This window comes from Schistocerca piceifrons, chromosome 6, assembly GCF_021461385.2.
Source record: "Schistocerca piceifrons isolate TAMUIC-IGC-003096 chromosome 6, iqSchPice1.1, whole genome shotgun sequence".
In the NCBI taxonomy this organism is placed as follows: Eukaryota; Metazoa; Arthropoda; class Insecta; order Orthoptera; family Acrididae; genus Schistocerca; species Schistocerca piceifrons.
Genome location: NC_060143.1, coordinates 81,911,193 through 81,926,091, shown reverse-complemented (window position 1 = coordinate 81,926,091; position 14,899 = coordinate 81,911,193). Strand labels below are relative to the sequence as shown.

Here is a 14,899-nt window from a genome sequence, read left to right as displayed (position 1 = left end):
AACGAGGAGACGGAGGTGGACAGTCACCCTCATGGGCATCCCTGCCACAAGTGACACATTTAGCCGCATTGGAACAAGACTGTCTAGTGTGATTGAAACGCTGACACTGGTAGCAGCGCGTAGGTGTCGGGACATAGGGGCGAACAGAAATAACCTCATAGCCCGCCTTGATGCGCGATGGCAGCTTAACACTATCAAAGGGCAAGAAAAGTGTCCGGGTCGGTACAAGGTCTTTGTTGACCTTTTTCATTACCCTATGGACAGCCGTCACGCCCTGCTCAGCGAGGAAAGATTGAATCTCCTTGTCAGTCAAGCCGTTGAGGGATCTAGTATAGACCACACCACGAGACGAATTCAAAGTTCAGTGAGCCTCCACCCGGACAGGGAACGTGTACAGGAGTGTGGCCCGAAGCAGTTTTTGTGCCTGAAAGGCACTCTCAGTTTCGAGTAATAAGGTACCATTACGCAACCTGGTACAAGATTTGACAGATCCGGCTATGGCATCTACGCCCTTCTGGACAACGAAAGGGTTGACAGAGGAAAAATCCTTTCCGTCCTCAGATCGAGAAACGACGAGGAACTGTGGGGCAGGCGGTAGTACTTTTGTCACTGGTAGCTGGTCAAGTTTCCGTTTTTGGGCAGAAGTCGAGAGAGATGGAGTGAAATCCATTGCGGAGGAATCCCCCATGATTGCCAGCGTCTCCGATGGCGCGCTCCTTCCTTGTGGGGACCCTCTCAGAGGGCACTCCCGCCTTAGGTGAATGTTTACACCTCAGGTCACACCTCCCGAGAAACAGATGGAGGGACCAATCGGCATGGTCAGAAGGTATTAGCTCAGGCAATCACCCCTTCCCGGGCCTGGCCTTTACCAGGGGGTACGCGCGTGCCTTACATGTCTACCCAGGGCGGGGAATTACGCGTTACCCCGTCACCGGCTACGCGTGCGAACGCGTGGGTCGGCCTTCAGGCGCGCACAGGGAGGAAGGAAGAAGAGGAAAAAGGAGAGAGAGAGGGAGAGAGAGAGGGAGAGAGAGAGGGAGAGAGAGAGGGAGAGAGAGAGGGAGAGGGAGAGGGAGAGGGAGAGAGAGAGGGAGAGAGAGAGGGAGAGAGAGAGGGAGAGAGAGAGGGAGAGAGAGAGGGAGAGAGAGAGAGAGGACAGACTGTCTCAAATGCCGAGGCGGAGACCAGAAAAGGCAAGGAGAAGAAGGCAATGAGAAGGCAAGGTGAAGAAGGCAATGAGAAGAAGGCAAGGAGAAGGCGGCAATGAGAAGGCTGCAAGGAGAAGGCGGCAAGGAGAAGGCGGCAAGGAGAAGGCGGCAAGGAGAAGGCGGCAAGGAGAAGGCGGCAAGGAGAAGGCGGCAAGGAGAAGGCGGCAAGGAGAAGGCGGCAAGGAGAAGGCGGCAAGGAGAAGAAGGCAAGGAGAAGAAGGCAAGGAGAAGAAGGCAAGGAGAAGAAGGCAAGGAGAAGAAGACAAGGGAAAGAGTAAGGAAGACAGTGAGGTGGAAAAGAGCAAAGAAAGGAACCAACCAAAGGAAGGAAGAAACGAGATATGAAAAAGCAAAATGACCGCAAATAGAGGTCGTGGAACTGTCCGTCTCCGGATGCAGGCACTAACTACCCCCTTGAGGGGGAGGGACTCCTTTTAGTCGCCTCTTACGACAGGCAGGAATACTTCGGGCCTATTCTAATCCCCGGACCCGCAGGGGGGGCTTAGAGAATCTGAATACGTACAGTGAAAAAATTATTTGAGAGCAGGATTTTGAGTAAGTAAAAACATATAGGTAGATACACACTTTAATGTTTGTGTGAAATATTTGTAGAGAGTATCCACACAGTACCACAATTTAAGGATTTGAAGATTTTGTAATTAATAATTATAATACTATGGAAACGTGGTGAATTGCAATTTCATTGTTTATTTTTTGTGAAAATCTTTAAAAAATAATCCCAAAATTATCTCCCACAATTCTGTACCTCCCAATCAAAAAATATTCATAGCTGTAGTCTATGCACAGATGAAATTCGAGTTTTTGAAATGATAGGACACAGTACCTTTTTTTTTTTTTTTTTTTTTTGTATATCCTAAAATGTCTGTCATTAAAATGGAGTATATGAATATTTTGGGAACACTTAAGTAACTAAGTGCAAACTGAATTTATACCAGTTCTGTATTTTGTTCCTTCTCGTTCCTACAGCTTCTATAATAACTTTTGGTTTCATTATTTTGCAACTATCCTGCATGACCCCCTTTCCAACCAACTTGCGCCATAGGGTGGTGGGTTTTCGGGTTCCGCTAAATAGGTCAAGTGTGCACTACACACAGGAGGTGGCTACATGGGTAGCAGGGGCTGTGTGGTGTGGACTGGGCGGTTTTTTAGGTTAGACAGTCTCGAGAAAGATCAAAAGGGCTCCAGACCCAAAGGGTACAGGACAAAGAAACTACAAGAATCGAGCAAGCAACAGTCGATATTGTTGTTGTAAATTGTTGTAGCTGTGTCGGAAAAGTACCAGAGCTTCAAGTGCTGATAGAAAGCACTGAAGCTGAAATCGTTATAGGAACAGAAAGCTGGCTAAAGCCAGAGATAAATTCTGCCGAAATTTTTACAAAGGCGCAAACCGTGTTGAGATAGGATGGATTAAATAAAGTAGGTGGGGGTGTGTTTGTGTCTGTTGGTTGTAGTTTATCTTGTAGGGAAGTTGAGATAGATAGTTCCTGCGAATTACTATGGGTAGTGGTTATACTCAACAGCAGTACCAAAATAATAATTGGGTCCTTCTACCAATCCCACGACTCAGATGATATAATAGCTGAAAGGTTCAAAGAAAACATTAATCTCATTACAAATAAGTACCCCACCCAGTACCACACTTATCATTGGTGGAGACTTCAATCTACCCTCGATTTGTTGACGAAAATAAATGTTCATGGTAGTAGACAGAAAACATCTTCCAAAATTGTATTAAATGCTTACTCTGAGAATTACTTTGAACAATTAGTTCATGAGCCCATACGAATTGTAAATAGTTGCGAAAACACACCTGCTTAGCCACAAATAATCCTGATCTAATAGAGAGCATCATGATGGATACAGGGATTAGTGAACACAAGGTCATCGTAGCGAGGCTCAAAACCACTAAAAATAAACGCAAAATATATCTATTTAAAACAGCAGATAAAAATTCGCTTGATGCCATCCTAAGAGTGAGTCGCCATTCCTTCCATGCTAATTATGCAAGTGTAGACCAGATATGGCTCAAATTCAAAGATACAGTATCGACAGCAATAGATAGATTCATACCGCGTAAGTTAATAAGAGACAGGACTGAACCACCATGGTACACAAAACACGTCAGAACACTGTTGCAGAAGCAATGAAAAAAACCATGCCAAATTCAATAGAACACAAAATTGCCAAGACTGGCTAAGTTTCATGGAAGCTCAAAATTTAGTGCGGACATCAATGCGAGATGCTTTTAATAGTTTCCACAATGAAATGTTGTCTCAAAATATGGTAGAAAACCCAGAGAGATTCTGGTCATATGTAAAGTACACCAGTGGCAAAAAACCGTCAATACTGTCACTGCGTGATAGTGATGGAAATGTTACCGATGATGGTGCCACTAAAGCAGAGTTACTAAATACAGTTTTCCATAATTCCTTCATGAAAGAAGACAAAGTAAATATTCCAGGATTCGAAACCAGGACAGCTGTTAGCATGAGTGACATAAAAGTAGACGTCTTAGGTGTTGCGAAACAACTCAAATCACTTTAGAAAGGGAAGTCTTCTGGTCCAGATATACCAATCAGGTTCCTTTCAAAGTATGCAGACACAATAGCGCCTTTCTTAGCAATCATATACAACTTCTCACTTGAAGGGTCTGTTCCTAAAGACTGGAAAGTAGCACAGGTCACACCAATATTCAAGGAAGGAAATAGGGGTAACTCATTGAGTTACAGACCCATATCACTGACCTCAATTTGCAGTAGGATTTTAGAGCATATACTGTACTCTAACATTATGAAGCACCTTGAAGAAAATGACTTATTGATACATAACCAACACAGATTTAGAAAATATTGTTCTTGTGCAACACAGCTAGCTAGCTCTTTATTTCCACGAAGTAATGAGTGCTGTCGACGAAGGATCTCAGATTGATTCCATATTCCTAGATTTCCAAGAAGCCCTTGATACCATACCTCACAAGCGACTATTAATCAAATTGCATGCATATGGAGTATTGTCTCAGTAGTGTGACTGGATTCATGATTTACTCTCAGGGAGGTCACAGCTTGTAGTGATAGATGGTAAGGTAGTGTCATAGGCCCTCTGCTGTTCCTGATATACATAAATGATCTAGGTGATAATCTGAGCAGCCCCCTTAGATTGTTTGCAGGTGACACTGTAATTTACTGTCTAGTAAAATCATCAGACTATCGATTCAAATGGCAAAATGATCTAGAGAGAATTTCTGTATGGTGCAAAAAGTGGCAATTGGCACTAAACATACATTTATACATACATACATTAATCGTAGTTCCATAGATCATGAATAAGACATTTCATAATGATGTGGATCGTGTCACTTTAACATAAGTTTTCTTTACACAAAACAATTAATTAATTTTTTTTTTTTTACTGTTATTACTTCATATCTAAGAATTCATCTATTGAGTAGAAGGGGTTGTCATTCAGAAATTCTTTTAATTTGCTTTTATATGTTGGTAGGCTATCTGTCAGACTTTTAATACTATTTCGCAAATGACCAAATATTGTTGTGGCAGCATAATTCAACCCTTTCTGTGCCAAAGTGAGTTTTAATCCAGAATAGTGAATATCATCCTTTCTTCTAGTGTTGTAGCTATGCACTTTACTGTTATTTTTGAATTGGGATGGTTTATTAATGACAAATTTCATAAGTGAATATATGTATTGTGAAGGTACTGAGAATATCCCGAGTTCCTTAAATAAATGTCCACAATGTGATCTTGGGTGGGCTCCAGCTATTATTCTGATTAGACACTTTTGTGCAATGAATACTTTCTCTCTTAATGACGAATTTCCCCAAAATATGATGCCATATGAAAGCAGTAAATGAAAATAGGCATAGTAAGCTAATTTACTGATATGTTTATCACCAAAATTTGCAATAACCCTAATAGCGTAAGTAGTTGAACCTAACCATTTCAGCAGATCATCGATGCGTTTGTTCCAATTCAATTTCTCATCAATCCACACACCCAGAAATTATGAGTATTCTACTTTAGCAACAGACTTGCCCCATTCATAGTCTATATTTATCAATGGTTTTATGCCATTTACTGTACAGAATTGTATAAACTGTGTTTTTTCAAAATTTAGTGAAAGTCCATTTGCAGAGAACCACTTAATAATTTTCTGAAAGACATTATTTGCAATTTACTCAGCTGATTCTTGCTTCTTGAGTGTGATTACTATACTTGTATCATCAACAAAAAGAACTAACTTTGCACCTTCACGAATACAGAGTGGCAAGTCATTAATATACAGGGTGATTCAAAAAGAATACCACAACTTTAGGAATTTAAAACTCTGCAACGACAAAAGGCAGAGCTAAGCACTATCTGTCGGCGAATTAAGGGAGCTATAAAGTTTCATTTAGTTGTACATTTGTTCGCTTGAGGCACTGTTGACTAGGCGTCAGCGTCAGTTGATGCTAAGATGGCGACCGCTCAACAGAAAGCTTTTTGTGTTGTTGAGTACGGCAGAAGTGAATTGACGACAGTTGTTCAGCGTGCATTTCGAACGAAGTATGGTGTTAAACCTCCTGATAGGTGGTGTATTAAACGTTGGTATAAACAGTTTACAGAGAATGGGTGTTTGTGCAAAGGGAAAAGTTCTGGACGGCCGAGAACGAGTGATGAAAATGTAGCACGGATGTTGTGAGATGTTAGAGAATTGGCTGTTCCCTCAGCTCAAACAAGAAGCACAACAATTCATATTTCAGCAGGATGGAGCGCCACCACATTGGCACTTATCTGTCCGTAACTACCTGAACGTCAACTACCCGAGGCGATGGATCGGCCGCCAGGGAGCCCGTGACCGAGCACTTCATCACTGGCCTCCAAGAAGCCCTGATCTTACCCCCCGAGATTTTTTCTTATGGGGGTATGTTAAGGATATGGTGTTTCGGCCACCTCTCCCAGCCACCATTGATGATTTGAAACGAGAAATAACAGCAGCTATCCAAACTGTTACGCCTGATATGCTACAGAGAGTGTGGAACGAGTTGGAGTATCGGGTTGATATTGCTCGAGTGTCTGGAGGGGGCCATATTGAACATCTCTGAACTTGTTTTTGAGTGAAAAAAAAAAAACCTTTTTAAATACTCTTTGTAATGATGTATAACAGAAGGTTATATTATGTTTCTTTCATTAAATACACATTTTTAAAGTTGTGGTATTCTTTTTGAATCACCCTGTATATTAAGAACAATACGGGACCGAAGACTGAACCCTGTGGGACACCATACTTGATACCTCCCCAGTTAAGAGGACTCGGCTGTTTTTTGTAGACTATCTGTACTGTTAATTTCAACCTTCTGGACTCTTCCAGTTAAGTATGAATTAAACCATTTGTGCACCATCCCAATCATACCACAATACTTACGCTTATCTAGAATAATTTCATGATACACACAATCAAAAAGTCTTTGAGAGATCACAAAATATCCCAATGGGTGATGTGCGAGGTCATTCGCATGGGTACTAAAAGAAATCTGATAAATTTTGGGTATACGATAAATCGCACATATTCGACTAAATAAGTAGGAATTACAATTACGAGCAACTTAAATTGGAAATACAACACAGATAATATTGTGGGGAAGGCAAATCAAAGAGTGTGTTTGTTGGCAGAAGTCTTAGAAGATGCGACAAACCCACTAAAGAGGCAGCCTACATTAAACTTGTCCGTCCTCTGCTGGAATTTTGCTACACAGTGTGGGATCCTTACCAGTTAGGATTGATGGAGGACATTGAAAAAGTGCAAAGAACGGCAGCTGGTTTCGTGTTATCGGGTAATAGGAGTGAGAGAGCCACTGATATGATACGCGAGTTGGGGTGGCAGTCACTGAAACAAAGGCGGTTTTCTTTGCGGCGAGATCTATTTACGAAATTTCAATCGTCATCCGAATGCGAAAATATTTTGTTGACACCCACCTACGTAGGGAGAAATGATGACCATCATAAAATAAGAAAAATCAGCTCTCAAATGGAAAGATTTAGGTGTTCCTTTTTCCCACGCGCCATTCGAGAGTGGAATTGAAGAGAAGTAGTATGAAAATGGTTCGATGAACCCTCTGCCAGGCACTTAAGTGTGAATTGCAGAGTAACCATGGAGATGTAGACGTAACAACTTGATTTTGGAAATTCTAGCTATAATACATACTTTATATCAACATTCATGACACATTTATTAACTTGCAAAAAACAATTCTTCCATTATTTTCAAGAACAGTTAAAATCCCAGCAGATCATCAAAGAAGTGTAATTACCCTATTCTTCAAATTTGTGGTTTATTTGTTGCCAATTACAATAATATTTTCAATCGAAGTCTGTTCAGCATGTAACTGAAATGTATTTAAATATTCCCATCTAGCCAGGTTCAGACAAGAAGCTCTGAGATTAAAGTGGAGTCAAGTATTTTGACAAGCTTATGTATTTTCGTCTAAAACTTTAAATTCGTGTTGAAACATCTTCCACAAGATTTTCTTTTTCGTTCTGCAAAGACGCAACATGCATTGTGAGCAATTCTGTCCCATGTATGATATTTTCTAAGCTTTCAGTCAACACTGAATAAAATGAATCATTTGAATCTGTTATTTAATGTGCTTCTTTGTTGATCTCAACTCTACCAAAAAATCCCAAAAGGAAGATCAAATAAAAGAATGCGAATTTATTTTCCAAGTCACCTTTCCACTTATTTACAGGTAGGGACTTTGTATGCACATATTATCAATTTTTACATCTTAAAGTTGTTTAGTCTAACTTTTTAATTTTATTTTTATCTACTAGCCACTCTACAAATGGAAAGAGCATTACTTTCTTACCAGTCTCGTGTAGAAGAATGCAGGCGCAGGAGTTCCTTAGGGGAACAGTGTGGAGCCAGTCGCTGAGCTACATTATCACATGCAGCATTGGACGGTGCTGCCACCAGGCAATAGGAGCCTGGCATCATTTTCTTCACCTAGGTTTAAGGCAATATCCAGATTACTTACATGTTACACTGGTCACCTGCACGATATATTGTAATGACACTGGACAAGCTAGGTTATAAAATATATTTAAGCATGCTTGCATGTTGATCATTTACAGATGAATTCACAAACCAGAAAACAATATTTAGTTTGACAACTCAAGTATTTAACATATTTGTACTAAACATGCAAAAAGTCCTTAAACTGAAATTCTTGTATGGGATATGAGAAGTTATCATAAGTTCTGGTAGCAACATTTTACATTCATTCTAAAGTCAAGTTTATTAAACTGTAATTTAGGTCATTTTTTTGCACTGTAATTGATGTCTTTGTTTCTTTTGAAATATAATGCATTATTTCTAATAAAACTCATCAAAAAAGTTTGTAGTGTGTATGGTGCTGCACACCACTCCAGAAGAGCTGTGTGTATCTATGTACTGACAAATGACACTCCACGAACAAAAACAAGCTATAAAACAAATTATTCCATAAGAGAGCACAACTACTGTGCTGATTTATTGTTTTATTCACATATAGACACTAAGGGTCCTCGGTTCAGATCATGAAGATATCATCAACGAATATGAATGAGGTGAGGACTTTGGGCTAACTGAAAACCTACAACTTCCTTCCTGAGGGTGAGAACATACTATTCACATTCCTCCAGGTCATCAACTTCTCCCCATTCACTTCACTTAGTCCTCCCCAGCCCAATAAACCACCTACTTCTATGTCGACATCCACCTTGCTAACCACCAACAATACTTCCACTTTTACAGCTGCCACCATTCCACACCAAGAAGTCCTCGCACCATCTGGCCACAAACGAGCACTCCTCACGTGACTCAGTACTACCGAGGACTGGAGCAACTGAATCACATCATGCATTCAGGTAGCCTCTCTCTTTGCACTGAAATGAAAAGTATTCATCCCATCCCTCTGACAGTGGTATTCCCCTGCTCCCACAGCTTACACAATGTCCTCGTCTGTCCCTACTCCACCCTTACTCCTCACTTCTTGTCTCAGGCTCATATCCCTGCAACAGACAAATGCAAGATCTGTCCTATACGGCCTCCCACTACCACCTATTTCAGTCCTGTCATGAGCCTCTCCTATCCTATTAACAGCGAAGACACCTGTGAAAACAGCCATGTGATCTACCAACTTAGCTGCAATTACTGGCCTGCATTCTATGTGGGCATGGCAATTAAAAAGCTTCTTCTAATAATTTCCGGATATGCAGCCGGATCCCGTCGACATTCTGCCGCGATATTTTCGCCCAGAGACGTCCGGCCATCATCAGGTGAGTACACAACTACTGAAGAGCCCAGGTGCAGTCGTCGTATTTATGCCGAATCTCGCGCATGCGAAATGTACTGGCATCCTACAGCGCATCATGTAGAGACAATAACTTGATTCCAACTTTCGCCAGAGTTGTTCATTTTATTAATAGTGTGGCAGCCAACAATATAAAATGCAAGGCGAGTCTGGCTTTAGTAAGAGAACAAATCCGTTTTACGCGTCGTGAGTTAGACGCTGTTGCCAGGAATTTATATTATTTACATCTGAAGATTGCAGCAAGATGTTCTTACCTTAGCTGGGACTGGATTGACGGGGTATCCTGGGCCAAGGAAGACTGGGCTCACAGGAACAGTACAAACAGGAAAAGTGCAAAGTTTAGCCAACTCGTAACACGAAAGACGCAAGAAGCTATCTCTGGACGATCCGTGGTGAACCTCACAGAGAAATCTTTTGACGATGTGACGATGTCAGTGCTTGCGAAAGGTTTAAACTTCGTTCCTACACCTGCTTCACTGCCTTTAACGGATTTCATCAGTTCCATTGACGTCTCCCTGTGGATTCTGCAGACGAAATTCGACATGAATCTTGCCGAACGTTGTTGAAATGTGCGCCACAACGGAGTAACATCTCGCCAGCTGAAAGAGCTGCTCTCTGCAGCCTCTGAGAAGATACCACGGTCGTACTGCCTGCAGATAAGGGTAACGCCATAGTTCTTCTGACAAGAGAAGCCTACAACGAGAAGATATATTGTCAGCTAAATGATTCTATGTACCGCAGAATTGAAAAGGACCCAACAAGCCGAATATCAAGGAAAACTGCTACCCTTTTGAACGACTGTTCTCTACCTGAACAAGTTATCAAGAGATTGAGACCACACAATGCAGTACCACCAAGTCTCTATGGTCTTCCCAAGATACACAAGGATGGTACCCCATTATGATTAATAGTGAGTAATATTGGTGCTGCGACCTATTCTACAGCAAAATATCTGGCCTCACTACTAAAGCCTTATGTGGGTAAGTGTTGCCACCATATACGTAATTCCAAGGATTTTGTCAGTCGCTTGAAGGAAGTTAAGCTTAGCAGCTCGGATTTATTAGTCAGCTTCGATGTGGTCTCACTTTTTACCAAAGTGCCTTTAATGGAATCGTTACATCTTATTGGTAACTTATTCAGTGCAGAAATGATGGCTTTGTTTGAACATATACTCTCCTCAATGTACTTTTTATTCAATGACTAATTCTTTGAACAAACAGATGGCGTCGCCATGGGGAGCCCTTTGTCCCCTGTGGTAGCTAATCTCTTTATGGAGGACTTTGAGGAAAAAGCACTTGAGTCTGCTGTTTTAAAGCCTACGGTCTTCTGGCGGTACATAGATGATACTTTTGCTGTATGGCCTTATGGCAGACAGGAACTGGAGAAATTCCTTCATCACTTAAACTCGTTACATGAGAATATCAAATTCACGATGGAGATTGAAAAAGATGGCACTTTACCATTTCTAGACGTGCTAGTACGCCGTAAAAATGATGGGTCATTAGAACATTCTGTGTACAGGAAACCGACTCACACAGATCTGTATCTCCAGGTGTCAAGCTGCCATCACCCAGCACAAACAGCCGGTGTTCTCAGTACCTTAATACATTAAGCGCATGTAATATCGGATGATGAAAACCACCACGCAGAATTAGAACATTTAGAGAAGGTTTTTAAAGAGAATGGCTACACTTCACGCCAAATAAGGAAGGCCACCCACAACTGTCATAACAAGAAGCAACACACTGAGGACGCTGATGACGACTTTAAATCAACTGCGTTCCTTCCATACGCCAGGAATGTGTCGTCGAAAATAGGCCGATTACTGAAGAAAAATAAAATCAAGGTTATCTTCCGTCCAGCAGCAAAGAACCGGGCCCTGGTTGGATCTGTTAAAGACGATTTATAACTGAAGAAAGCAGGCGTCTACAGAATTCCCTGTGAATGTGGCTCTGCATATACTGGACGAACGACGTACAGGACACGAACGACGTACAGGACACGAACGACGTACAGGACACGAACGACGTACAGGACACGAACGACGTACAGGACACGAAAGACGTACAGGACACGAAAGACGTACAGGACACGAAAGACGTACAGGACACGAAAGACGTACAGGACACGAAAGACGTACAGGACACGAAAGACGTACAGGACACGAAAGACGTACAGGACACGAAAGACGTACAGGACACGAAAGACGTACAGGACACGAAAGACGTACAGGACACGAAAGACGTACAGGACACGAAAGACGTACAGGACACGAAAGACGTACAGGACACGAAAGACGTACAGGACACGAAAGACGTACAGGACACGAAAGACGTACAGGACACGAAAGACGTACAGGACACGAAAGACGTACAGGACACGAAAGACGTACAGGACACGAAAGACGTACAGGACACGAAAGACGTACAGGACACGAAAGACGTACAGGACACGAAAGACGTACAGGACACGAAAGACGTACAGGACACGAAAGACGTACAGGACACGAAAGACGTACAGGACACGAAAGACGTACAGGACACGAAAGACGTACAGGACACGAAAGACGTACAGGACACGAAAGACGTACAGGACACGAAAGACGTACAGGACACGAAAGACGTACAGGACACGAAAGACGTACAGGACACGAAAGACGTACAGGACATGAAAGATACACCCGTCTGCGGCAACCGTCAAAATCGGCAGTAGCAGAGCACTGTATTTCATTGGGGCATTCAATGGAATACAATGGAACAAAAATTTTAGCTCCGGTTTCCGGATTTTGGGATTCTGTAATCAATGAATCAGTGGAAATACATCTTGCCTATAATCTTATAAATCGTGACAACGGCTTTCAGCTGGATCCTGTTATTAAAATTATACAATCACAGCGGAATCGACAGCGTCATTCGATACTCAATGACTAGATGCTCTTATTTTCACCACCGAGAGCAGCACGTACAACTCGGCTATGCCACACATGTCAACACCTGACACATGCGCTGTAGGATGCCAGTACATTTCGCATGCGCAAGATTCGGCATAAATACTGCGACTGCACCTGGGCTCTTCAGTAGTTGTGTACTCACCTGATGATGGCCGGACGTCTCTGGGCCGAAATATCGCGGCAGAATGTCTACGGGATCCGGCTGCATACCCAGAAATTATTAGAAGAAGAAATACGGCGGGAAAATTTCAGAAGTCACAATTAAAAAGCTGTCTGTTCACATGAATGACCACAACCAAACAGTAGCCAAGAAACAGCTGGGTCACCCATGACTGCTTGACAGCATCTGCACATTTGGGAGCTCTCCTTGCAATACATCCTTTGTTTCCACAAAACAGTTTGCCTCAACCTCTGCTAGTCCCTGTCCTCCAACAGTGTGTGTGTGTGTGTGTGTGTGTGTGTGTGTGTGTGTGTTTGTGATGCTTATCCACTTATCTGCCACCACTCCAGCTCTACCCACACCTTCTATCCCACCAGAACAGGCCTTTCCATTCTTTTCTACTTCCCTCCTCTCCTCTGTCCCCTGAGCCCCACACCCAGTCCACCACAGGTTTGGCAGCATTAGTGTTGTCCCCTAAATATACCTTATAGTCATCATAAATTTTGCATAATGATTGCAAAGACAAGATGAGATTATTTAGGACTCGCGTGGAGGCACATAGGCAGTGGAACAGGGAATGGGTTAACTAGTAGTATTCAGTTTACAGACAATCCGTGTTTAATTTTTTGGTGTAAGGTTAGGGTGTATACCATAAGCTAGCTATTGGGGGTGATTATGCTTACATGTCAATATTGTATCCCAAACTGCAAATTAATTTGGACTTGATAGCGAAACTGTATTCAAGGAGTGTTAGTATACAGGAATTTTCATTTGATGACAGTCTTGGTAGCATTATCACGTAAGAGAAACAGACTGTACCGCTGCAACTCGCGTAACTCTACTTGTTTAACAAATGATTATTAAGCTTCAACTTCACGCGTGCCTGAGCAGGCACCACGAGACTTTTTGTTTATAATTTCTACTGTTGGCACACTACGGACATGCTCCACACCATCGCAACAGTAAGTATCTGTTTTACATTGTGGGGGTTTCTGTAGACCACACGGGCACTTTTACATAGTATTTATTTACAATATGCCAATATGGTTATTTGCTTTTATTTCTGTACATTTATAACAATTGCTCACTTTCTCTGTTATGAGGACATTTTGAAATTGTTAGAAGAAGTCACTGACTCAGAAAGTGAAGACATACAAAGAAATAACCCAGAAGAAGAAGTAGTAGTAGTAGTAGTAGTAGTAGTAGAAGAAGAAGAAGAAGAAGTTGACGACAACAGCTATCTTTATTTCATACACAGTGAACACCTTTCTGGTTCAGAGGTCGAGCAAACTGAAGGACCTCATTCTAGTGAAGAGGAAGGAAAACACAGCCCAGGAAACTATTTTTATGGTAAGAACAGATATAAATGGCATAAATCAGCCTGAAATTCATCTCGTATATGACAGCACAACATTATACGAGAGAGTGAGAGATTGGAAGGGTCTGCTGTTTGTAAAAATGAAATGTTGCCAGTGTGTGTGTGTGTGTAGTGCTGTGAGCTATTATTTACCAATGGTGTGACAGACTATCGTGCTCTATACCAAGAAGAAACTTGAGGACAAATATTCAGCTCCATTATTACAGCCATATTATGCTAAATAACATTGCTGTGAGTTATGAGCTTACCTTGGATTACTTCTGTTTGCATCGATATTCAAGGTAAGTCATTAAGATATTAGATCGCTACGAGCAACTGATTTTAGTGGTAGAGGTATTCTTCAGGGTGTAATGGGAATGGAGAGATTCATTCATTTCAATGTAGCCTTTGATGATGTCAGTGCATGAGAAGAAAGAAAAATCTACAGATAGACTGACCTTGATACCAGAAATTTTTGAAAAGTTTATTAATAATCATAGCACGAACTATTCTTGTTCAGAATATTGGTGTGTTGAAATGTTGGTAAAATTTCAAGAAAAGTCCTCATTCAGAATGAATATCAAAAGTAGACCAGGAAAATATGGCCTGAAAATCAGTGATTTGTGATGCAAAAACTCATTACTTGTATAATGCATTTATATACACTGGAAAACCACCTACCCAGAAGTATCCCTTTCGCAGTGCCAAAGCAGGATGCGCTAAGCATGCACAGCCATTTTATGGAACTAATAAAAACATCACTGGAGACAGGTTTACATCTGTTGGGTTAGGAGATGAATTATCGAACTGAGGACTAACATGGGTACTGCATGAAAAAACAAATGGGAAATTCATCAAG

The 14,899-nt window shown here is 41.6% G+C and overlaps 1 protein-coding gene across 1 annotated transcript in view; it reads right to left on the bottom strand.

The window, feature by feature from the left end:
* The window catches only part of LOC124802559 (putative helicase MOV-10), a 343,832-nt gene that overhangs the window by 89,809 nt on the left and 239,124 nt on the right, over positions 1-14,899 (bottom strand). The window contains exon 13 of the mRNA XM_047263426.1: positions 8,089-8,225. Coding sequence (XP_047119382.1) covers positions 8,089-8,225 — 137 coding nt within the window. The remainder of the gene's footprint in view (positions 1-8,088; positions 8,226-14,899) is intronic.